Source organism: Oncorhynchus kisutch, linkage group LG3 (assembly GCF_002021735.2).
Source record: "Oncorhynchus kisutch isolate 150728-3 linkage group LG3, Okis_V2, whole genome shotgun sequence".
Classification (NCBI taxonomy): domain Eukaryota; kingdom Metazoa; phylum Chordata; class Actinopteri; order Salmoniformes; family Salmonidae; genus Oncorhynchus; species Oncorhynchus kisutch.
In genome coordinates, this window is record NC_034176.2 from 49,222,452 (window position 1) to 49,250,059 (window position 27,608).

A 27,608-nucleotide genomic window follows, 5' to 3' on the forward strand; every position below is an offset into this window, starting at 1 on the left:
TTACGGAAAAAGCATAATCGAGACCGAGAGACTGAAAAACAGCTTCTATCTCAAGGCCATCAGACTGTTAAACAGCCACCACTAACATTGAGTGGCTGCTGCCAACACACTGACACTGACTCAACTCCAGCCACTTTAATAATGGGGATTGATGGGAAATAATGTAAATATATCACTAGCCACTTTAAACAATGCTACCTAATATAATGTTTACATACCCTACATTATTCATCTCATATGCATACGTATATACTGTACTCTATATCATCGACTGTATCCTTATGTAATACATGTATCACTAGCCACTTTAACTATGCCACTTTGTTTACATACTCATCTCATATGTATATACTGTACTCGATACCATCTACTGTATCTTGCCTATGCTGCTCTGTACCATCACTCATTCATATATCCTTATGTACATATTCTTTATCCCCTTACACTGTGTATAAGACAGTAGTTTTGGAATTGTTAGTTAGATTACTTGTTGGTTATTACTGCATTGTCGGAACTAGAAGCACAAGCATTTCGCTACACTCGCATTAACATCTGCTAACCATGTGTATGTGACAAATAAAATTTGATTTGATAATCTGAGAACGCGCTTAGAGCCCAAACCTGACAGAGAAATATCCACCATGTTGGGTGGTCAACATTATTCATAAAAAGCATTATAAATATTCACTTACCTTTGATCTTCATCAGAATGCACTTCCAGGAATCGCAGTTCCACAATTAATGCTTGTTTTGTTCGATAATGTCCATAATTTATGTCCATTTATGTCCAATAGCTTTTTTTGTAAGAGCGTTTGGTAAACAAATCCAAAAGCGCGATCTGGTCCATTCGGACGAAACATTCAAAAAGTTATATTACAGGTCGAATAAACTTGTCAAAATAAGTATAGAATCAATCTTTACTATGTTTTTATCATAAATCTTCAATAACGTTCCAATCTGAGAATTCCATTGTCTGTAGAAAAGCAATGGAATGAGAGCTACCTCTCAAGTGAAAGCGCGTGACTGAGAATGAGGCTGCAGGCAGACCCCTTGGTCAAACAGCTCCCATCTGGCCCCCCTTCACATGAGCAGCCTGAAACAACGTTCTAAAGACGGTTGTCATCTAGTGGAAGCCTTAGGAAGTGCAAAATAACCCATATCCCACTGTGTATTCAATAGGGGTGAGTTCAAAACCTACAAACCTGAGATTTCCCACTTCCTGTTTAGATTTTTTCCCAGGTTTTTGCCTGTCATATGAGTTTTTTTGTTATACTCACAGACATCATTCAAACAGTTTTAGAAACTTCAGAGTGTTTTCTATCCAATACTAATAATAATATACATATATTAGCATCTGGGACTGAGTAGGAGTCAGTTCACTCTGGGCACGCTATTCATCCAAAAGTGAAAATGCTGCCCCCTATTCCAATGAAGTTAATCAGGGCAAGGTGACCGGAAACATGACCGAATACAAACAGTGTAGTTATTCCCTCCGCAAGGCAATCAAACAAGGTAAGCGTCAGTGTAGAGACAAAGTAGAGTCGCAATTCAACGGCTCAGACACGAGAGGTATGTGGCAGGGTCTACAGTCAATCACGGACTACAAAAGAAAAACCAGCCCCGTTGCGGACCACGGTGTCTTGCTCCCAGACAGACTAAACAACTTCTTTGCTCGCATTGAGAACAATACAGTGCCACTGACACGGCCCGCTACCAAAACATGTGGGCTCTCCTTCATTGCAGCCAACGTGAGTAAAACATTTAAACATGTTAACCCTCGCAAGGCTGCAGGCCCAGACGGCATCCCCAGCACTCACTTCCGTCATCATGAAGTGCTTTGAGAGACTAGTCAAGGACCATATCACCTCCGCCCTACCTGACACCCGAGACCCACTCCATTTTGCTTACCGCCCCAGTAGGTCCACAGACGACGCAATAGCAATCACACTGCCCTAACCCATCTGGACAAGAGAAATACCAATGTAAGAATGCTGTTCATCGACTACAGCTCAGCATTTAACACCATAGTACCCTCCAAACTCGTCATCAAGCTTGAGACTCTGGTCTCGACCCCTCCCTGTGCAGCTGGATCCTGGACTTCCTGACGGGCTGCCCCCAGGTGGTGAGGGTAGGTAACAACATCTCCACCCCGCTGATCCTCAACACTGGGGCCCCACAAGGGTGCGTTCTCAGCCCTCTCTTGCACTCCCTGCTCACCCACGACTGCGTGGGCATGCACGCCTCCAACTCAATCATTACGTTTGCAGACGACACTTCAGTGGTAGGCTTGATTACCAACAACGACGAGACGGCCTACAGGGAGGAGGTGAGGGCCCTCGGAGTGTGGTGTCAGGAAAATAACCTCACACTCAATGTCAACAAAACAAAGGAGATAGTTGTGGACTTCAGGAAACGGCAGAGGGAGCAGCCCCCTATCCACATCGACGGGACAGTAGTGGAAAGGGTGGAAAGTTTTAAGTTCCTCGGCGTACACATCACGGACAAACTGAAATGGTCTACCCACACAGACAGTGTGGTGAGGGTTCAGCAGCGCCTCTTCAACCTCAGGAGGCTGAAGAAATTTGTTTTGTCTCCAAAAACACTCACAAACTTCTACAGATGCACAAACGAGAGCATCCTGTCGGGCTGTATCACCGCCTGGTACGGCAACTGCTCCGCCCACAACCGTAAGGCTCTCCCGAGGGTAGTGAGGTCTGCACAACGCATCACTTGGGGCAAACTACCTGCCCTCCAGGACACCTACACCACCCGATGTCACAAGGCCAAAAAGATCATCAAGGACAACAACCACCCCCCCCACATACTCCTTACTTGAAACATGAATATCTTAACAGCCTATCTGTTATTATAGACATGTTTGCACAGTGGCGAACCAATAGGCCTTCATTGTGTGACAGGTTTTTGATTCTGAAAGGACAGAAACCATAATACCAGCGCACTCATGTAGGAGTGCACTTTTTGTAAAACGCGAAGGGCCAGTGTTGTAGACGCAGGTATAATCCGTATACCCACATTTCGTTCAGTGGGCATTGCTTATACTCACTTCTTAATCCCTACGGATGTATATCAAAGTAGTGTAGTGGAGGTATACAGTGGAAACGGGTTCTCTGGAGTGATGAATCACGCTTCACCATCTGGCAGTCTGAATCTGGGTTTGGCGGATGCCATGAGAACGCTACCTGCCCCAATGCATAGTGGCAACTGTATTGTTTGGTGGATGGGGAATAATGGTCTTTGGAGTTTTTTCTTCGTTCCACTGAAGGGAAATCTTAGATTTCAAATGGGTTTCCATAGCACACAATCCATGTCTCAAGGCTTAAAAATCTTTCTTTAACCTGTCCCCTCCCCTTCAGCCACACTGATTTGAAGTGGATTTAAAAAGTGACACCAATAAGGAATCATAGATTTTTACCTGGTCAGTCTGTCATGGAAAATGCAGACGTTCCCAATGTTTTGTACACTCTGTGTGTGTGTGTGTGTGTGTGTACATGCACAGTCAGTCAGGTCCAAAATTATTGGCACAAATATATAATACAGATACTGAGCTATATTGCATGCTCAAAACATTTGGGAAATTATATTCTTTAACTAATACATCTGTTTTGAATACCTTGAGCCTTTTTCTATAATGTTTTATGAGATTGGAGAACACATTGGGAGGGATTTTAGACCATTCCTCGAAACATCATCTTTCCAGAACTTTGATATGCTTTGTCTGCGCTTATGTACTGAGATGGCCATTGCAAAATGTTGATTATGTGGTCAATTAATAATTTCTTTGTGGATTCTGATGTGTGCTTGGGGTTATTGTCTTGCTGGAAGATCCACTTGTGGCCAAGTTTCAGCCTCCTGGCAGAGGCAACCAGGTTTTTGGATAAAATGTCCTGATACTGGAAAAAGTTAATGAGGCCATTGTTGACCTTAAAAAAGGCCCCAGGACCAGTGGAAGCCAAATAGCCCCATAACATCAAATATCCACCACCATGTTTTGTAGTAGGTATGGGTTTTTTTCCAACCCAAAACCCACCACTGGTATGTATGGCCAAAGAGCTCTGTTTTCATGAGCTATTGTATTAGTATAATAAAAATACATTTTAGCTCAGTATTTTAATTATTTATTTTATGCAGTCTTTTTTGTTCATCTTTATAATCTGTGCCAATAATTTTGGACCTGACTATCATTTATTGTGATATCATGGATATATGATATGCTCATCACCTAACCCAACAGGGCACTGACAATGTATCACCCATTTAACATCTCTCAAATGCACTTCTTTCTCATAGCTTTTTATTGACTGATTTACGACTGCCTTGTATAGAAACGTGTGCTGTGGAAATGGCCTCTTCTACCCAACCTGTTTTTGTGTGATTTAATGGATAACTATGTTTCTTTAAAACAGAAACTCATGTTAAAAGTATCATACTATCTGATAAAAACAGTCACTTCAGTACAACCATCCACAATGAATTCTTAGTCTTTTTGATTGGATATCCTATTTGTATGAGACCGACTGGGTTGAACTTGGGTCTCCTGTGCACTACACGACTGTTACAGCCCTGCTGTCAGGATCGTGAAGGTACAATGAAATAGTTCTAATTAATTGGCGTTCATTTCTAGGGATGCACGGTATATCGGAATCGGCCGATATTAGCTACAAATGCCAGCATTGGTATCGTCCCGATGTCTAGTTTAACGCCGATGTCAAAGCTGACATGCATACCTATATAATGTAGGTACATGAGGTAATGATGCCACGTAAAATGTTGCACTACACCTGACACACAGCATTCCTAACCTAGCCAACAACGTCTGCTGTGTGGATCAAGCAGTCAAGCAGTCATTTGAAAGATTAAGAATTTCAGCTAGACAACGCTATAGGCGAAATCCATTAACACCAAAATAATGGAATTCATTGCCCTTGACAATCAACCGTTCTCTGTCGTGGGTGAAGTTGGCTTTCGTGAATGGTCGAGCACCAGTACACACTACTAAGTGTGCTATTTTTCAGATGTTGCCCTACCGGTTACAGTAACAGTGTCACTGCTATTAACTTCACAACATACTATGGAACGCCGTTTAGGTCTTTGCGTGTCAAAAAAGATGCACGTCAAATGACACTATTTGGCAATAACACTATTTGCACATGCAAGCCAAGCTCCACCACTACTATCAGTAGCACTGTCAAAGCTGTAAAAAACATTATTCAAACAAGCTAACACCGGCCACGAGCTATATGTTTACAATACCACGTTTGGTAATAAAGCATTATTTGTTCGTCTGCAACTTCTGGGGTAGCTAGCTGGGTACCGAGCTAGCATCAATACAACCAGCCTGAAAACAATGCCCAGTAGAAACTGCAGTCGTTTTCATTATTCTTAGAAATGATTTAGGAATCTAGGTAGCCACTTGTTGTTTGCCAAATGAACTTCAGTTCATGAAAATACATAGCTAGCCTGCTACTTAACCCTGTTGCCCAAAGCCAATGTTATAAGCAGGCAGCTTGCTTGTGAGGCTCGACCTGACCGGGTTATGTGTCGTGAAGCTAGCCACAATAAGGATTAGGCACAATAGTGTAATTTGTGGTTTGCCTTCAAAATTAAAGTACCTCTTTGAAAGTGATGAAGGTTACAATTGGTGGAATCATGCCATATTTAGACTAGATAATGTTAAACACGATTGGAATGTGAAGCAATGAAATGGGGTATCCGTCTACTCGGTGACACCCACAGAACACAACTGTAAAGAGTTTACCCAAATATAAGCGTTGTAGCTCTTTTCGCATGACCTTGTGAAATCACCTCCCCAGTCAGCCTATTGTGTGTATTGACATTCACATTGTACAGCTTTCCCTAAGGATTGGGGATCAATGAAATGGGGTAACAGTCTACTCAATACTAGAGGTCGACCGATTAATCGTCATAGCTGATTTAATTAGGGCGGATTTTAAGTTTTCATAACAATCTGTAATCTGCGTTTTTGGATGCCGATTACATTGCAATCCACGAGGAGACTGCGTGGCAGGCTGACCACCTGTTACGTGAGTGCAGCAAGGAGCCAAGGTAAGTTGCTAGCTAGCATTAAACTTTTCATAAAAAACAATCAATCTTAACATAATCACTAGTTAACTAGACATGGTTGATGATATTACTGGTTTAACTAGCTTGTCCTGCGTTGCATATAATCAATGAGGTGTCTGTTAATTTATCATCGAATCACAGCCTACTTCGCCAAATGGGTGATGATTTCACAAAAGCGCATTCGCGAAAAAAGCACATTCGTCCCACAAATGTACCTAACCATAAACATCAATGCCTTTTCTTAAAATCAATACACAGAAGTATATATTTTTTAAACCTGCATATTTAGTTAAAATAAATTCATGTTAGCAAGCAATATTAACTAGGGAAATTGTCACTTCTCTTGCGTTCAGTGTAAGCAGAGTCAGGATATATGCAGCAGTTTGGGCCACCTGGCTCGTTACGAACTGTGTGGAGACTATTTCTTCCTCACAAAATCCGTAATTAATTTGCCAGAATTTGAAATAATTATGACATAACATTGAAGGTTGTGCAATGTAACAGCAATATTTAGACTTAGGGTTGCCACCCGTTCGATGAAATACAGAACGGTTCCGTATTTCACTGAAAGATTAAACGTTTTGTTTTCAAAATTATAGTTTCCAGATTTGACCATATTAATGACCTAGGCTCCTATTTCTGTGTGTTTATTATATTATAATTAAGTCTGATTTTATATTTGATAGAGCAGTCTGACTGAGCGGTGGTAGGCAGCAGCAGGCTTGTAAGCATTAATTCAAACAGCACTTTCCTGCGTTTGCCAGCAGCGCTTTGCAATGCTTGAAGCGCAGCGCTGTTTATGACTTCAAGCCTATCAACTCCCAAGATTAGGCTGGCAATACTATAGTGCCTATAAGAACATCCAATAGTCAAAGGTATGTGAAATAGAAATGGTATAGAGAGAAATAGTCCTATAATAACTTCAACCTAAAACCTTTTAACTGGGAATATTGAAGACTCATGTTAAAAGGAACCACCAGCTTTTATATCTTATGTTCTGAGCAAGGAACTTAAACGTTAGCTTTTTTACATGGCACATATTGCACTTTTACTTTCTTCTCCAACATTGTGTTTTTGCATTATTTAAACCAAATTGAACATGTTTCATTATTTATTTGAGACTAAATTGGTTTTATTTATGTATTAAGTTAATGTTAGTGTTCATTCAGTATTGTTGCCATTATTATATATATATGAAATATACGCCAATTGGCGTTGAAAAATCATAATCGGTCGACCTCTACTCAATACCCAAGATATTCTTTCCCAACATCCTCAGAGTTATCGGACTCCAAAATATCCATGGAGTATTGTTTTTCCTCGGGAATAGTGTTCAATACACATAGGTTGACAATAAATATGGCTCAATAAACAGTTGTTTCAGTCCCACAATAAGAGCTACGATGCTAATGTTCTCTGGGTGTCACTGAGTAGACTGAAACCCCATGTCATTGATCCACAATCCATAGGTAAGGCTGTACAGTGAAATACAGTGCCTTGCGAAAGTATTCGGCCCCCTTGAACTTTGCCACATTTTGCCACATTTCAGGCTTCAAACAAAAAGATATAAAACTGTATTTTTTTGTGAAGAATCAACAACAAGTGGGACACAATCATGAAGTGGAACGACATTTATTGGATATTTCAAACCTTTTTAACAAATCAAAAACTGAAAAATTGGGCGTGCAAAATTATTCAGCCCCTTTACTTTCAGTGCAGCAAACTCTCTCCAGAAGTTCAGTGAGGATCTCTGAATGATCCAATGTTGACCTAAATGACTAAGGATGATAAATACAATCCACCTGTGTGTAATCAAGTCTCCGTATAAATGCACCTGCACTGTGATAGTCTCAAAGGTCCATTAAAAGCGCAGAGAGCATCATGAAGAACAAGGAACACACCAGGCAGGTCCGAGATACTGTTGTGAAGAAGTTTAAAGCCGGATTTGGATACAAAAAGATTTCCCAAGCTTTAAACATCCCAAGGAGCACTGTGCAAGCGATAATATTGAAATGGAAGGAGTATCAGACCACTGCAAATCTACCAAGACCTGGCCGTCCCTCTAAACTTTCAGCTCATACAAGGAGAAGACTGATCAGAGATGCAGCCAAGAGGCCCATGATCACTCTGGATGAACTGCAGAGATCTACAGCTGAGGTGGGAGACTCTGTCCATAGGACAACAATCAGTCGTATATTGCACAAATCTGGCCTTTATGGAAGAGTGGCAAGAAGAAAGCCATTTCTTAAAGATATCCATAAAAAGTGTAGTTTAAAGTTTGCCACAAGCCACCTGGCAGACACACCAAACATGTGGAAGAAGGTGCTCTGGTCAGATGAAACCAAAATTGAACTTTTTGGCAACAATGCAAAACGTTATGTTTGGCGTAAAAGCAACACAGCTCGTCACCCTGAACACACCATCCCCACTGTCAAACATGGTGGTGGCAGCATCATGGTTTGGGCCTGCTTTTCTTCAGCAGGGACAGGGAAAAAATGATGGGAAGATGGATGGAGCCAAATACAGGACCATTCTGGAAGAAAACCTGATGGAGTCTGCAAAAGACCTGAGACTGGGATGGAGATTTGTCTTCCAACAAGACAATGATCCAAAACATAAAGCAAAATCTACAATGGAATGGTTCAAAAAGAAACATATCCAGGTGTTAGAATGGCCAAGTCAAAGTCCAGACCTGAATCCAATCGAGAATCTGTGGAAAGAACTGAAAACTGCTGTTCACAAATGCTCTCCATCCAACCTCACTGAGCTCGAGCTGTTTTGCAAGGAGGAATGGGAAAAAAATTCAGTCTCTCGATGTGCAAAACTGATAGAGACATACCCCAAGCGACTTACAGCTGTAATCGCAGCAAAAGGTGGCGCTACAAAGTATTAACTTAAGGGGGCTGAATAATTTTGCACGCCCAATATTTCAGTTTTTGATTTGTTAAAAAAGTTTGAAATATCCAATAAATGTCGTTCCACTTCATGATTGTGTCCCACTTGTTGTTGATTCTTCACAAAAAAATACAGTTTTATATCTTTATGTTTGAAGCCTGAAATGTGGCAAAAGGTCGCAAAGTTCAAGGGGGCCGAATACTTTCGCAAGGCACTGTAAGTATGCCCCCAATGAAATTCTAAAGTATAATACATCCAGTGTGATTTCAAGACTTTTGTCAAATTAACAAATTGTCTTTTGTTGATTTTATGTAACAACATTCCAACCTCATTTAGCATGATCTTTTCAATTATTGCTTAATTCTACTATTTGTATGCATTTGCATCACTGTCAATGACACTTTTTTTGAAGGCTAACCGCAAAGTCCACTATTGTGGCTAATCCTTATTGTGGCTACCTTCAACTAGATGGGTCCGACCACCATTAATCGAATAGGAACTGTCTTATAAATGAGGGTTATTTTAGATGACACCTAGCTATATAGTTAGCCTGCTAACTATATAGCTACTGAAACAGATGTCGTTTTGCCATGTTTTTGGAGAACATTCTTTGCATCTATGAGCTAACAAACTTTTTATGACCAGCACCAGCGAGACACCTGAAATACAATTGATAGTGTAATCAATGTGTAATAACTACGTAAACAATGTATGAACGTGTTAAATTATGTGCAGTCATATTCAGGTCCTGATTGGTCAACAAGCTTATTGTTAATGTATCTTTTTTGACATGCAAAGACCCAAACGGTGTTCCATAGAAATCCTGATTGAGAATGAAACGACTGAACAAATTAACAACGAAACAGCACAGCAAGTAAGTGAAAGAAATGGGGACATACGTAAATGCCAAAATAACTTTTTGGTCAATATGGTGTGTCTAACCTCTAACTAGGAAAGTCAGTTAAGAACAAATTCTTATTTACAGTGACGGCCTAACCCGGCCAAACCTGGACAACGCTGGGCCAATTGTTCGCCGCCCTATGGGACTCAGATGTGATACAAATGTGATACAGTCTGGATTCGAATCAGGGACACCTCTTGCCCTGAGATGCTGTGCCTTAGACCGCTGCGTCCGTGTGTGTGTGTGACTATTTAACTGTACTAAAATGCTTTAAAAGCCGCAAAAATTTTAAATATCGGTTATAGCTATTGTTTTTTTGGGCAAGGAAAATATCGGTATCGGCCAAAAATGTAATATTGGTGCGTCACTATTAATTTCCTGTTTGGATGGAGCCAGACTAGGCGGAAGCAACTCCCATTCTGATGGAGGAAGGGAGTTGTGTTGGGTTTAAAGGCACACACATTCATCACGTCATCATTCAGTTGTCCTCTACACTATTTACTGCTGACTCTGTTTTACTTCCTGTATGACGCTGACATTTTAGTACTGGTATCAGCTATGTTTTGTGGAAATGTATGCATTTTGCAGAAGAAAGCGTATAGCGCGTTCTTACTTTAAGCACTGGTTTCCCCCTCTGCATATTCATAATGAGTCATAATGAGTCACAAAAATCATGACTAAGAGCAGCAGTTCTGGGAAGATGATGTAACCGTCTGGCATACAGACAGACCTACTGTATGCCTTTAAACGATTTAATTAGAAATAAAACATGTTTTAAATGTGTAGTCTATTTTATTGATCAAAACACTGAAGAAGTGATGGAGAGGTACATAGAATAGAACTAGACCATCCCCAGCACTTTCTCTCCTTTTTGGCTAGACAGATGAAATATGGGTGGTGTGTGAAGACGTCAATCTTCTGCATTTGTTTTACATTGAGAAGGTCACAGAGATGGTAATCTTGCCATGTTAACAGTATATCACAAGACATTACAGAGATGGGGGCAGGACGTTTGTAGACTCTTTGGCATTTGTTTGACCCCTAGAGGGTGGGACTGTAGAAGGCTGTGCTGTCCGGTTGTCATGATCCCCCGTCGTCTGACTCAGGATCCCCAGGGAGCCTATCAGAAAGGGGGATTTGTGAATCTGGATTAAAGGCTCATGGTCGTACTGGCATGTTGTGACATCGCTGTCTAATGACAAATGCTGAGTAACAGGAAACACTTAAATATTTTGATTAAAATCAGTACTGTTGTGATCAAGTCAGTCAAATGTTACTGTAATTGACAATCGGGAGTCTCACATGTTCCTTTGTTCACAGCAGGAGGCAAGAAATGGCCTATCATTTTTTTTGTATTGCCAATCTCATTCAATTCTACATCAAGCCTATGTTGGAACTGGTCTGGTTGATGCCTCCATGAATGCCATTGCCTACATTTCAAATGCAACCAAATTATGATTCCTGAGCCATAAGGGCATCGGCAGATGAGCGATATAATCTAATTGTGCAGACTGTCGTGAAAATGTTAGCAAGAGCCTAGAATGACAAAAATAGCCATATTCTGTCTGTTGTAGAAGGCTGTTCCTATTATCAACACCTGGAGAACCTTCTCACAGACACTGGCCAGGGCCATGGCGCAATGTGACATTCTCAGTTGCAACATACGACTAGAGTGTTTTTGAGGATATTTTTCAGTTGTCTTTTCTGTTTAAACATGTCAAAGTGCAGAGATTTAGACAAATGGTGTACAGTGCTAAATACTGACCTTTTCACTTTGGCAGTTTAAAAATGACACTCCTGTGAACAAAATGTGAATGTGGCCTATACTTACTATATTCTGATATACTATTTTTATTATACAATACATTTTCCTCAGCCATGCTGGAGGACTTTTTGTTTTGGTATTACTGGGAAGAAGTCAATGAAGGATGTCTGGAAAATAGGGGATTTTCCTGTAATGCTTTAACTTGGATCCTTCCCTTCATATAGCTCACATATTCCATAACTATGCACATAAGAAATTAGCAATGTCTTCCCTGCGCTACGACTGACTTTTTTTTGTGCCGCAAAAATGAGTCTGATTTCGAAGTTGTCGGCAAACCAGAGACATTAATTTTAAGGGGGTATTTTCTCGTCACTGGATCTGGGGCGAAATAGTAGGACAAGGTTGATCAGGATCAAGAAATAGATGTTTGTGTTGGATACTGTCAGTGTGCTATAGTATGATGTCTACCCAGAGTGGGTGAAAACACACTCTGGTGGTAACTTCACTTCCTTATGTTATACATTTTACCAAGACAAATATGATTATTCATATATTTTTCAGTGGGGTCTTTCTCTAACATACATTAACATTATATCCAAAAAAGTCAGATTTCGTCACCTAATTTCTCAACCATCTGATAATAAACACCAAGCTCTGACAGTGCAAGTTTCTTGTAACAACTTTTGAAGATTTTTACATTTTGTGGTCAAAGTTGTTTTTGTGGGTCGAAAAATGTGCATGACATGAGCTGAATTAATTAAAATGCTTGGTATACGCTCAGTGCTCCGTTGAAATTTCAGATACTCTTGTTTTTGTGAGAAATCTAATCATATAGAATCATATACTAAAATGCTACATGTAATGTCTCAATCGATATCCATCTTACCTTTTTATAGTTTGTCCTGCGGATTCAAGAAGAAAGATTAGTGTAACGGGAAAGTGAGCTTGTCAGGTAGACTTTAATTCTTGCACAGAATCCAACACAGCTGACATGGTGCATTATTCTTTTTTTCCTCTGAAATACGGATTATGCTCAATACATGAGGTTTGGACCATTAGTCTTAGAGGATTATCGACACAACGACCATATTATTTTACCCATTGGTCAAAATGTGTTTTTGATTGGGCACCCTAATTCTAGTATTTCAGCTCTCAATCTTTTTGATAGTCTAACATTTGTTAGTGAAAATGCGATACAAATGAGAACATTTTTAAATGAAGTCAAAGAATTGAGAGGGAAAATACTGCTCTACGTGTGATTTGTTAACCTTCGTATTGTTTTGTTATTTTAACAAACCTTACACGGAGCGAGTCACAGGAAGTAAGAAATGTGACCATCCGGCTCAAATCGGTCTTATGTAACCAAATTTGAAATAGTTTTTTACTTTGGATAAAAGTAGAGAGAGAGCTAGGAAATTGTATATCATACACTACAGTTGAGGAACAATGAAGATAATTTTGGTTTGAAAGTTGATAAACTTGTAAACTCACTTTTGAGAAAACGGCCTTTGAATGTTTTGGTACTACTAATGGAGAGCCTTTCTTTGTCTACACCCATTCAGCATCGTTCACACCCTCTAAGTTTTAGCCCCACCCTTCTTTTTAAAGGTTTATCTGAGCGTTCTGTACTAACAGCACCCAAGCTAACCTGCTAGCTACTTCCAGATGCAAATGCTCAAACAGCTCACATTTAACATTACTCGCCCTTACAGAGCTGGTTAGGCTGTTATGTTATCCAGAGCGTTGGTGACTGCAACTGTGCTGTCATATTGTCCGTTTGTAAATCCAAAGCGTTTCACTCTCAGAGCGTTGAGCATGCACACCGGACACTCTGGCCGATGAGTAGGGTTGATCCGAATGTTCTGACCTCACAATGGCAGTCAAGCACCCAAGCTAACATTGGCTAGCTTGCTAGCTACTTCCAGACACAAATGAGAGAACCTCACTCTGACCATTTTACTCACCCTAGCAAAGCTGGTTAGGCTGTTTTCATGTTATCCAGAGCTTTGGTGACTGATGTTGGCAACAATTGAATTACGCTTTTTACTGACACAACCATATTTTAACGGGATGTTGAGCGTTTGTAAATTCATCAGTTATTCACTTAAATCAGTTCTACCAAATCTCTATCAACATGTTAAATGTGCAACCAGAGGGGGAGAAATTCTAGATCACCTGTACTCCACACACAGAGACGCATACAAAGCTCCCCCTCGCCCTCCATTTGGTAAATCCAACCACAACTCTATCCTCCTGATTCCTGCTTACAAGCAAAAATTAAAGCAGGAAGCACCAGTAACTCGGTCTATAGAAAAGTGATCAGATGAAGCAGATGCTAAACTACAGGACTGTTTTGCTATCACAGACTGGAACATGTTCCGGGATTCTTCCGATGGCATTGAGGAGTACACCACATCAGTCACTGGCTTTACCAATAAGTGCATCGAGGACATTGTCCCCACAGTGACTGTATGTAAATACCCCAACCAGAAGCCATTCGCACTGAGCTAAAGGGTAGAGCTGCCGCTTTCAAGGTGCGGGACTCTAACCCGGAAGCTTACAAGAAATCCCGCTATGCCCTGCAATGAACCATCAAACAGGCAAAGCGTCAATACAGGGCTAAGATTGAATCATACTACACCGGCTCCGACGCTTGTCGGATGTGACAGGGCTTGCAAACTATTACATACTACAAAGGGAAGAACAGCCGCGAGCTGCCCAGTGACATGAGCCTACCAGATGAGCTAAATCACTTCTATGCTTGCTTCGAGGCAAGCAACACTGAGGCATGCATGAGAGAATCAGCTGTTTCGGACGACTGTGTGATCACGCTCTCCGTAGTAGACGTGAGTAAGACCTTTAAACAGGTCCACATACAAGGCTGCAGGGCCAGACGGCTTACCAGGACGTGTGCTCCGGGCATGTGCTGACTAACTGGCAAGTGTCTTCACTGACATTTTCAACATGTCCCTGATTGAGTCTGTAATACCAACATGTTTCAAGCAGACCACCATAGTCCCTGTGCCCAAGAACACAAAGGCAACCTGCCAAAATGACTACAGACCCGTAGCACTCACGTCCGAAGCCATGAATTGCTTTGCAAGGCTGGTAATGGCTCACATCAACACCATTAGCCTAGAAACCATGCAATGTTCCAATATCTATTGGAAACCCTTTCCATAAGAGTGGAGGCTGTTATAGCAGCAAAGGGGGGACCAACTCTATGTTAATGCCCATGATTTTGTAATGTGTCTTGATACATTTGGTCATGTGTATATCCCTAAAGTGTCTGTGTAAGATCTAGGATCCGTTTTGCCTTTAAGATTATATGGACAGAATTATTGATGGGTCTACCATACCATCCGATTGCCCTATACTCAGAGGAAACTCTCTGAACCTTTGTTACTTTACTTTGTTTCAGTGAGCTCCCAGAGTTCTAATTCTCTACATGTTGGGCATCAAGGCTAAGACAATTAGCTAATGCTATTGTAAGAGAGCAGGGTGCTGCCAAGAATGCTTAAAGGGATAGGACACAGCATTTCCCTATAGATAGCCAGGGGGAGATTACAGACAAACACCAAACATGTTTAATGGTGTTATTTAAATTGGACCTCAATTAACCCCTACAACACTGTCAATTCACGTGAAACCATTTCAGTAGACTTAAAAAAAAAAAAAATTTAACATTGAAAGGACATTGCTCTGCAATATGTGCATGGGTTAGAAGTAGGCCTCATAATTTATTTGCAAACCTCGACATGAACTCAGGACCAAATCTCTACCTCCACGTCAAGCCCCATCTTGAATCGTCAACATTGAGTGACGCGCTGCACCAAATAAAGTTTCATCACCTCACCCAAAGATTTCACATTTTCTGTCACAAGAAATTAGGCTCTTAAATTGACACTGGCTAACACGATGATATAACTTGCAATGCAATTTGAGTCAATTGTAACACTGACAATGGCCTTGCCAGGTTGACATTACCTCATGTAGGGGCCCGGGTGTCATCTTTGCCTTCTAGCATCTCCCCAAAAGCCTCTCTTGATACATGTGGTTGTTTGACTCTTTAAGACATTACTGAGCCGCCATTCTCTTTTATCCCTTCCACAGGATCACTGTCACTATCGGGGCTATGTGGAGGGCGTGGAGGGATCATCTGTGGCCATGAGTATCTGCTTTGGACTAAGGTAACCCTTACCAAAAAAAACTGGTTTCTGGCCAATCTTTTGCTAATTTGCTGCAAATTTGGGGTAAGCTAATATGCATGTAAAAATATGAGTTTTGTGGCAAACTGTTGCGGCAAATTTGTGCCAAACATTCTGTTTGCTGAAGATTTGCTGCAAACTCATTATGGATATGCCAATTAGATCAGGTTTTTGGTTACTTTGTGTATTAACAATTTATTTTATTTTTATTTCACCTTTATTTAACCAGGTAGGCTAGTTGAGAACAAGTTCTCATTTACAACTGCGACCTGGCCAAGATAAAGCATAGCAGTGTGAACAGACAACACAGAGTTACACATGGAGTAAACAATTAACAAGTCAATAACACAGTAGAAAAAAAGAGTCTATATACATTGTGTGCAAAAGGCATGATTAGAATTACAATTTTGCAGATTAACACTGGAGTGATAAATGATCAGATGGTCATGTAGAGATACTGGTGTGCAAAAGAGCAGAAAAGTAAATAAAAACAGCATGGGGATGAGGTAGGTAAATTGGGTGGGCTATTTACCAATAGACTATGTACAGCTTCAGCGATCGGTTAGCTGCTCAGATAGCAGATGTTTGAAGTTGGTGAGAAAAATAAGTCTCCAACTTCAGCGATTTTTGCAATTCGTTCCAGTCACAGGCAGCAGTGAACTGGAACGAAAGGCGGCCAAATTAGGTGTTTGCTTTAGGGATGATCAGTGAGATACACCTGCTGGAGCGCGTGCTACGGGTGGGTGTTGCCATCGTGACCAGTGAACTGAGATAAGGCAGAGCTTTACCTAGCATGGACTTGTAGATGACCTGGAGCCAGTGGGTCCGGCGACGAATATGTAGCGAGGGCCAGCCGACTAGGAGCATACAGGTCGCAGTGGTGGGTGGTATAAGGTGCTTTAGTAACAAAATGGATGGCACTGTGATAAACTGCATCCAGTTTGCTGAGTAGAGTATTGGAAGCTATTTTGTAGATGACATCGCCGAAGTCGAGGATCGGTAGGTTAGTCAGTTTTACTAGGGTAAGTTTGGCGGCGTGAGTGAAGGAGGCTTCGTTGCGGAATAGAAAGCCGACTCTAGATTTGATTTTAGATGTTTGATATGAGTCTGGAAGGAGAGTTTACAGTCTAGCCAGACACCTAAGTACTTATAGATGTCCACGTATTCTAGGTCGGAACCATCCAGGGTGGTGATGCTAGTCGGGCGTGCGGGTGCAGGCAACGCACGGTTGAAAAGCATGCATTTGGTTTTACTAGCGTTTAAGAGCAGTTGGAGACCACGGAAGGAGTGTTGAACAAAAGTTTCATTTTTGCCGTTTTTATAATAAGGTTGGTAGCAACATGGAAAATCATTGTGGAAATCTGCAGCTCATGTTGACTACAAAATCTGCAATGCTCTCTCTATGGGCTGTCTAGGTGACTAGTTTGCTAGCAAATGTAGCTACACACAATAATACCAAAGACAATATCAAAATGTAAAGTAGCTAGTTAGTGGTAAAATCGGCGAAACAAACTGCGCTATTAATTTGTGAGTCTACAATCTCACCATGTTCAATCAGTATATCAATGTGCAGAGTGGAGTCTAACATTCGCAACAGCAGATATACGTTTGAGGAGATCGGAAACGTTGCCCATGCTACATCAATGGGCCACGCGGTGCATTCTGGGACAAGGAGCTTCAAGGCATGAATGGGAGTCTATTGGGCGTTAGCTCCAAAAACCCAACATTAGTACAAATTTTTTCAACAAAAAGTACAACATTGGGGTCTCCCTGGTGGCGCAGTGGTTAAAGGCGCTGTACTGCAGCACCGGCTGTGCCATCAGAGACTCTGGGTTCGCGCCCAGGCTCTGTCGTAACCGGCCGCTACCAATCCCTGAAGCGGGATCATTTCCGTCTGCAACCGCTGAATAGCATAGCGCAGTCAAATAATATTACTAGAAAATATTCATATATTTTGAAACACAGCTTAGCCTTTTGTTAATCACCCTGTCGTCTCAGATTCTGAAATGATGCTTTACGGCGAAAGCAATCCATTGGTCACGAAAATCAGAAAAGCAATCAAATTAACCGTTTACCTTTTGATCTTCGGATGTTTTCACTCACGAGACTCCCAGTTCCACAGCAAATGTTCCTTTTGTTCCATAAAGATAATTTTTATACCCAAAATACCGACATGTGTTTGTTGCGTTACGTTCAGAAATCCACAGGAAAGAGTGGTCACGACAACGCAGACGGAAATTCCAAATGGTATTCATAATGTCCACAGAAACATGTCAAACGTGTTTTATAATCATTCCTCAGGTAGTTTTTAAAATATATATTCGATAATATATCAACCGTGTGTGTAGCTTTTTCCATAACAGCGGGAGGAACAATGGCCAGTTTACTCAATTGCGCACCAACTCACTCTGAGAGCCCCCACCTCTCCACTTACGCAATGTGATCCTTCACGCTCATTTTTCAAAATAAAAGCCTGAAACTATGTCTAAAGACTGCTGACACCTTAGGGAAGCCACATAAAAGGGAATCTGGTTGATATCCCTTTAAATGGAGGACAGGCACGCATTGGAACACAGACGTTTCAAAATAAGAGGCTCTTCCTGATTGGATTATCCTCAGGCTTTCGCTTGCAATATCCGTTCTGTTATACCCATAGACCATATTTTTACAGTTTTGTAAACTTTAGAGTGTGTTCTATCCTAATCTGTCAATTATATGCATATTCTAGCATCTGGTCATGAGAAATAGGCTGTTTACTTTGGGAATGTTATTTTTCCAAACATAAAAATATTGCCCCCTAGGCTTCAAGAGGTTTTAACTTCCAGTGTAGTGAGAGACGGATTTCTGCCTGCTTGATTGCCAATAACTCGGATACACATGAAATGACCCAGGGAATCGATAGAACATCACTCAGATGCACAAAAACAATATAACATTCAAAATGGATGAACCTTTCCTTTAAATGAACTTGCTTCTCATAGAGAACTAAACAGAGTAAATATAATTGAATCTTTATTTAATTAGGCAAATTAGTTAAGAACAAATTTTTATAATTACAATGACTGCCTACCCCGGCCAAACCCGGGCGATGCTGTGCCAGTTGTGCGCCGCCCTATGGGACTCCAATCACGACCGGTTGTGATACCCTGGTTTCGAATCCAGGTGTCTGTAGTGACGCTTCAAGCACTGATATGCAGTGCCTTAGACCGAAGGGTCACTCGGGATCCATGGATTCAATGTCTTAACAGATACAAATAAATCTTTAAATCATCAGCATGCTAATGAAGAAAAGAGCAAAGACTGGATTCTTCCCAAATAAATTGTTTGCTTGATCTTTTTACCAGCAAACATTTACATGAGAGAAATGTGAACATCGTAGAGTGGTGAGGAGTAGCTCTGTGGACCCTTTTCACGGAAGCAATTTAGCCGTTTATTGTAGTCTTTGGCTCTCTGTAGAGTTTTATCATGTCAATTAACTCGTGACATTTGAAAGAGGTTCACCTAGGGTTCATGATAGGGGCTATCCATATGTTTGATGTATTATAATAATTGATTATGCTTATGTCGAATTAATAGAAGGGGAGGGGTTATAAGACCCCGCCCTCAGGGTCCAAGACTACAGATTGACAATATATATATTCATTATAGAGGTTTAGTATTGTTTCACAGTTGTTTTATGGTCTCTTTGCCTCCTATAAAGAGACCACTCTGAGAAATGTGTGACTGTGAAGACAGAACTCTGCAGGGGAGTGTAAGAGACAAGAGATTAGTCAGACATTCCACTATAAATCAACTTGGACATTTACTGCTAAGCTTTTAGATAGCTATATAAACAAGAGTTTTAGTGTTGAGTAGCCATGGTTTTGGTCTCATGAGTAAAATATAATGACATAGACAGTGACATCGCTAGGGCTGGACTTCGGGTTTAATAAAATAACTTGACCTTTTATTTTATTCAGAACTTACTCGGAAACATGCGTATGTTCCTGTTGTCAACTTCTGTCTGCAATTGCATTAATAAAGGTTTTTGAATAATTTAATTAAATATATTGTCAGAATGCTAATTTCACCAATGATTGAAAAGGAACAAGGAACGAACCCCAACCCATTCTTGAATGACTCATTATACTAATGATTTAATCAACAATGATTTAATTAACAAATACGATAGTCAGTTTAAAAAAGATTGTACGTATCTGGCTGTGTTGGCAAAATCACTACATGTCCCATTGAGCCAAGCGGGGGAGAGGCTGCCCGTTGCCACAGTTCCAAGACAAGTCAGAAACGCCCAGCTAACCCTACGCTGATGACACCAGTGTATCTCAACACTGAACTTGGATCTGCGTTAAGTAGCAACTGTTGTCTTATGACATAACAGATAGCTCGAACCATTCATGACTATTCAATAAAACAATAAATAATTTAAGTTTCTTTCCAGCAATTGTTTTACTTACACAATTGTATAACTAGCAAAGGAGTTTTGAAGTTGAGGGTGCAGTTTTAAGTTTGGCAATGAGGATTTAAACTTTCAGCTAGCCAGCTAATTTAGTCAGGGGAAAACCGGGGAAAACGAGATCTAGCTGGGCGCACATGCACACTAGGCTAATTCAGGACACCGATTTGTAGTTTTTATGCCCTGAAAAGTTTGAGTAAACAATTCAGAGACTCAAACTAATATATTAGATGACAAATATTTAAGGAGAGCGAATCGATATACAATCCTGAAATCAGTTGTAACTATCAATACTAAATGTTTACGTGAACCTGAATACACAAAATGAATGGTGAAGACGCTTCTGGAGACTGTAGACTTCTCCCCACCACTTTATGGGAACGTTGACCTTAGCTCATGTCAATTCTGTAGTTCCTTTAAACATTCTAAGTGATAACTGAGCAATGAGCTTTCAACCAATGGATGTTTACAAGAGAATTAACCAAATTGACCAAATCAAACCCAGTTTAGAACTATTGCCTTTTTGGGTGAACTTTGGAAGTCCTTGAGAAACAATCAGAAAAAACATGAGGGTACTAAAATCAGTTTTCTGAAAACATTTTATATTTTTGCATCTCAGCAGATAATGGGCGGGTTTGGCTTTGGAAAAACGGGGTCACCTGTTACAAAGTTGCCTTGATGTTGCTATGCTTCTCACTGAAACTGGCTTTCTACATATTTTTCAGCAAGGAAACAATCTTTCTGCCTTGTATGAATGCTATATAAACAAACAATGTACCTAGCATAAACTGGGATTTAGGCCTACTAAATCTACCTTTAAATGTGTGGCCAACTGTTCCTAGAGAGTATACAAGATTTTTCTCCAGCCAAGCCTCAACACAATTGATTCAAACAAATCAACTAACTATGATCTTCAGTCTAGACTGGGGACCTCATCATTATGAGCCAGTTGTCTACTAGTTGTCTCTTCTTCCTGACAATGAGTTATGCGTAATATGGCAATTCATATTATTTTTCCAAAATGTATTGTTGACTTACATCTCAAAGCCAAGCATGCAAGAAGCCATGACCTGGTGCGCACATTTCTGTCCTCAGTTTGATTGAAGACCTCAATCTGAATTTTTGCCTTGTTACTGATTGCTTTGAGTAAGAGAGAAGGAACAACACATGATCAAGATGCGCTAGCTACTAGTGTAATTAAAGCAATAAAATATCTAATTGTTACAAAGAATGGATGTATGGGCTACATTTATGAGATACTTGCATTTACTTATCTTATCAAGCTTGGGGACGGTACAAATGTATCACTCAAAAGTGTTAAGAGTAAGTGCACCGGGGTGTTGATGCATCCTCTTCCCAATAAGGCCTCTTCCAACACCACGGGTAGGGGGAGAGTATCCATCTGCAAAAGTGAAAGTTTGCTTTGATGTCAAGTCAGCTCATATTGTTGCTACCTTAGCTGTTATGCTAGCTAACATGCTACTGAACAGTGACACTAGCATATTGGCATGCATATTATTGGTATTAGCTTAAAGACAGCAACTTAACACCTACAAATATCAGTGTTTTAAGCAAATCGTTAGTTAGCTAGCTATCACATACATTTTGCAACATTTTGTATTCTTTATTGTCCATAATTTTGTTGCGTTGTTGAGGAATCTGCAAAAACGCATTTTGTTGGACGATGTATACCATGCGTATCTTTACATACTACTAATAAAATTTGAAATTTGAAATATGTTAACACCAGCTAGCCAGTTAGTGGTGGTGACAGATTGATATAGCAACAAAAAGTGTTGCACTCTATCCCATAAAACATGACATTGCTAGCCACGTATCAATTCGCTAACACAATTTAAGAGTTGTTTGGAAGTTGAATAACTTGGACAACTTCAGTAGGTAGCTAGATAGCTAGCTTGGTTTGCATTTTCCAACAGATTTTTCATCTCCACCTGACTGGTCGTTAAAACCTCTTGCTCCTACCTGAGACGCAGACGTCCCATCTAGACATCAGGAAATGCAAATGTGCTACGCTACATGCTAATAGCACTCGTTAAAACTCAAACGTTCATTAAAATACACATGCAGGGTATTGAATTAAAGCTACACTCGTTGTGAATCCAGGCCACAAGTCAGATTTTTTAAATGCTTTTCCGCGAAAGCATGAGAAGCTATTATCTGATAGCATGTAACACCCCAAAAGACCCACAGGGGACGTAAACAAAATTATTAGCATAGTCGGCGCTACACAAAACGCACAAATAAAATATAAAACATTCATTACCTTTGACCATCTTCTTTGTTGGCACTCCTAGATGTCCCATAAACATCACTATTGGGTCTTTTTTTCGATTAAATCGGTCCATATATAGCCTAGATATCGATCTATGAAGACTGTGTTATCAAGGAAAAAATTGCGTTTTATAACGTAACGTCATTTTTTTTAATTAAAAAAGTTGACGATAAACTTTCACAAAACACTTCGAAATACCTTTGTAATGCAACTTTAGGTATTAGTAAATGTTAATAAGCGATCAAATTGATCACAAGGCGATGTATATTCTATAGCTGTACCTCTGGAAATAATGTCCGGATAAATCTCCACCAAAATATCCGGTCGGAGACCGGAAGAAATGTGCTGCCTCGTGTCCGTTTGACCAAGAAACAATTCGTAGGCAAATGACAAGACTGTTGACATCGTGTGGAAGCTGTAGGTACTGCAACCTCGGCTCCATTTAATGTGGTTCACGTTTAACAATGGGTTCAAGTGGCGCATGGATATATTTTCCCATTTTCAGTGATCAGATTTTCCTGCACTTTTCGATGAAACGCACGTTCTGTTATAGTCACAGCTGTGATTTAACCAGTTTTATAAACGTCTGAGTGTTTTCTATCCAGACATACTAATCATATGCATATACTATATTCCTGGCATGAGTAGCAGGGCGCTGAAATGTTGCGCGATTTTTAACAGAATGTTCAAAAAAGTGGGGGGTAGGATGAAGAGGTTTTAACAGTTACTGGTTTTCAAACTCGTGATCACAAGAAATGGCTTCTGGTAATATGTCTCCTACTAGTGGCAATAAATATTGTTGCCACGTGTGCCCCAGATTCACGACTAGTGGCATATATTTGCAAACTTCTGCCGACATTTTGTTGCACACTATTTATACTGAACAAAATTATAAACTCAACATGTAAAATGTTTCATGAGGAGAAATAAAAGATGTCAAATGTTCCATACACATATTGTACATTAACAAGTTAAACCATCCACCTGACTGGTGTGGCATATGAGGTGCACCTTGTGCTGGAGACAATGAAAGCCCACACTAAAATGTGTAGTTTTTGCTACAGATGTCTCAAGTTTTGAGAGAGCGTGCAATTGGCATGTTGCCTGCAGGAATGTACACCAGAGATGTTGCCATATAATTTAATGTTAATTTCTCTACCATAAGCCACCTCCAACGTCATTTTAGAGAATTTGGCAGTATGTTCAACCAGCCCAGGACCTCCACATCCAGCCCCTTCACCTGCTGGATTATCTGAGACCAGCCACCAGGACAGCTGAGGAAACTTTGGGTTTGCATAACCTCAGAATTTCTGACATTGTCAGAAACCGTTGCAGGGAAGCTCATCTGCATGCTCATCGTCCTCACCAGGGTCTTGACCTGACTACAGTTCGGCGTCGTAACCGACTTTAGTGTGCATATGCTCACCTTCGATTGCCACTGGCATGCTGGAGAAGTGTGCTCTTCATGGATGATTCACAGTTTCAACTTTACAGGGCAGATGGCAGACAGACATAGTGTCTGGTGTCATGTGGGCGAGCGGTTTGCAGATGTCAATGTTGTGAACAGGGTTCTCCGTGGTGAGGTTATGGTATGGGGCAGGCATAAGCCATGGACAACAATTGCAAACACAATTTGCATTTGATCAATAGCAGCTTTAATGCACAGAGGTAACGTGACAAGATCCTGAGGCTCATTGGAAGAGGCTCACTGGAGGCTCACTGGAAGGACATCGACCTCATCCCGTCAGTTGAGGATGCCTGGTCATTCTTTAAAAGTAACTTCCTCACCATTTTAGATAAGCATGCTCCGTTCAAAAAATGCAGAACTAAGAACAGATACAGCCCTTGGTTCACCCCAGACCTGACGGCCCTCGACCAGCACAAAAACATCCTGTGGCGGACTGCAATAGCATCGAATAGTCCCCGTGATATGCAACTGTTCAGGGAAGTCCGGAACCAATACACGCAGTCAGTCAGGAAAGCTAAGGCCAGCTTCTTCAGGCAGAAGTTTGCATCCTGTAGCTCCAACTCCAAAAAGTTCTGGGACACCGTGAAGTCCATGGAGAACAAGAGCACCTCCTCCCAGCTGCCCACTGCACTGAGGCTAGGTAACACGGTCACCACTGATAAATCCATGATTATCGAAAACTTCAATAAGCATTTCTCAACGGCTGGCCATGCCTTCCGCCTGGCTACTTCAACCTCGGCCAACAGCTCCGCCCCCCCCCGCAGCTCCTCGCCCAAGCCTCTCCAGGTTCTCCTTTAACCAAATCCAGACAGCAGATGTTCTGAAAGAGCTGCAAAACCTGGACCCGTACAAATCAGCTGGGCTTGACAATCTGGACCCTCTATTTCTGAAACTATCTGCCACCATTGTCGCAACCCCTATTACCAGCCTGTTCAACCTCTCTTTCATATCGTCTGAGATCCCCAAGGATTGGAAAGCTGCCGCAGTCATCCCCCTCTTCAAAGGGGGAGACACCCTGGACCCAAACTGTTACAGACCTATATCCATCCTGCCCTGCCTATCCAAGGTCTTCGAAAGCCAAGTCAACAAACAGGTCACTGACCATCTCGAATCCCACCGCACCTTCTCCGGTGTGCAATCTGGTTTCCGAGCCGGTCATGGGTGCACCTCAGCCACACTCAAGGTACTCAACGATATCATAACCGCCATCGATAAAAGACAGTACTGTGCAGCCGTCTTCATCGACCTTGCCAAGGCTTTCGACTCTGTCAATCACCATATTCTTATCGGCAGACTCAGGAGCCTCGGTTTTTTGGATGACTGCCTTGCCTGGTTCACCAATTACTTTGCAGACAGAGTTCAGTGCGTCAAATCGGAGGGCATGCTGTCTGGTCCTCTGGCAGTCTCTATGGGGGTGCCACAGGGTTCAATTCTCGGGCCGACTCTTTTCTCTGTGTATATCAATGATGTTGCTCTTGCTGCGGGCGATTCCCTGATCCACCTCTACGCAGACGACACCATTCTATATACCTTCGGCCCGTCTTTGGACACTGTGCTATCTAATCTCCAAACAAGCTTCAATGCCATACAACACTCCTTCCGTGGCCTCCAACTGCTCTTAAACGCTAGTAAAACCAAATGCATGCTTTTCAACCGGTCGCTGCCTGCACCCGCATGCCCGACTAGCATCACCACCCTGGATGGTTCCGACCTAGAATATGTGGACGTCTATAAGTACCTAGGTGTCTGGCTAGACTGCAAACTCTCCTTCCAGACTCATATCAAACATCTCCAATCGAAAATCAAATCAAGAGTCGGCTTTCTATTCCGCAACAAAGCCTCCTTCACTCACGCCGCCAAGCTTACCCTAGTAAAACTGACTATCCTACCGATCCTCGACTTCGGCGATGTCATCTACAAAATGGCTTCCAACACTCTACTCAGCAAACTGGATGCAGTCTATCACAGTGCCATCCGTTTTGTCACTAAAGCACCTTATACCACCCACCACTGCGACTTGTATGCTCTAGTCGGCTGGCCCTCGCTACATATTCGTCGCCAGACCCACTGGCTCCAGGTCATCTACAAGTCCATGCTAGGTAAAGCTCTGCCTTATCTCAGCTCACTGGTCACGATGGTAACACCCATCCGTAGCACGCGCTCCAGCAGGTGTATCTCACTGATCATCCCTAAAGCCAACACCTCATTTGGCCGCCTTTCGTTCCAGTACTCTGCTGCCTGTGACTGGAACGAATTGCAAAAATCGCTGAAGCTGGAGACTTTTATCTCCCTCACCAACTTCAAACATCAGCTATCTGAGCGGCTAACCGATCGCTGCAGCTGTACATAGTCTATTGGTAAATAGCCCACCCTTTCTCACCTACCTCATCCCCATACTGTTTTTATTTATTTACTTTTCTGCTCTTTTGCACACCAATATCTCTACCTGTACATGACCATCTGATCATTCATCACTCCAGTGTTAATCTGCAAAATTGTAATTATTTGCCTACCTCCTCATGCCTTTTGCACACATTGTATATAGACTCCCCCTTTGGTTTCTACTGTGTTATTGACTTGTTAATTGTTTACTCTTTGTTGTCTGCTCACACTGCTATGCTTTATCTTGGCCAGGTCGCAGTTGCAAATGAGAACTTGTTCTCAACTAGCCTACCTGGTTAAATAAAGGTGAAATAAAATAAAAATTGTTGTGCCATTCATCCGCCGCCATCATCTCATGTTGCAGCATGATAATGCACAGCCCCATGTTGCAAGGATTTGTATGCAATTCCTAGATGCTGAAAATGTTTGTTCTTTCATGGCCTGCATACTCACCAGACATGTCACATACTGCGCATGTTTGGGATGCTCTGGCTTGACATATACGAAAGTGTTCCAGTTCCCGCCAATATACAGCAACTTTGCACAGCCTTTGAAGCTGAGTGGGACAACATTACACAGGCCATAATCAACTATATGCGACGATGTTGCACTGCATGAGGTCACACCACCTTTTTTTTTAAGGTATCTGTGACCAACGGATGCATATCTGTATTCCCAGTCATATGAAATCCATAGTGATCCAATTGATTTTCTTATATGAACTGAAATTGTTGCATGTTTTGCTTATATTTTTCAATGTAGTTTGCAGCAAATTTGCAAGAACAAATACTTTTTTTTTAGCGTTCGGTTATAAAGTGACAACACTCTGGACTTGAGAGGTTGGGGGGATTTAAGCTGTCAAGATTACCAGGACGGTGTTCAAAGCCTGTGGTTTAGTAGCAAAACAAGGTGCTCTCAAATAGGGCTCCCCACCGGAGAGCGGGGTTCAAACCCCATAATGACGAAGCAAAAGCAGTTATAAAAAATATATCTTATTTACACAAGTATTCAGACCCTTTGCTATGAGACTTGAAATTGACCTCCTGTGCATCCTGTTTCCATTGGTCATCCTTGATGTTTCTACAACGTGATTGTAGTTCACCTGTGGTAGAGTCAATTGATTGGACTGGTACACAGCTGT

The 27,608-nt window shown here is 41.4% G+C and overlaps 1 protein-coding gene across 3 annotated transcripts in view; it reads left to right on the top strand.

Moving 5' to 3' along the window:
* Positions 1-27,608, top strand: part of adam9a (ADAM metallopeptidase domain 9a) — an 86,411-nt gene that overhangs the window by 30,721 nt on the left and 28,082 nt on the right. For all 3 annotated transcript variants that reach the window (XM_020476251.2, XM_020476258.2, XM_020476244.2), the window contains one exon: positions 15,777-15,853. In XM_020476251.2, the coding sequence (XP_020331840.1) occupies positions 15,777-15,853 (77 nt within the window). The remainder of the gene's footprint in view (positions 1-15,776; positions 15,854-27,608) is intronic.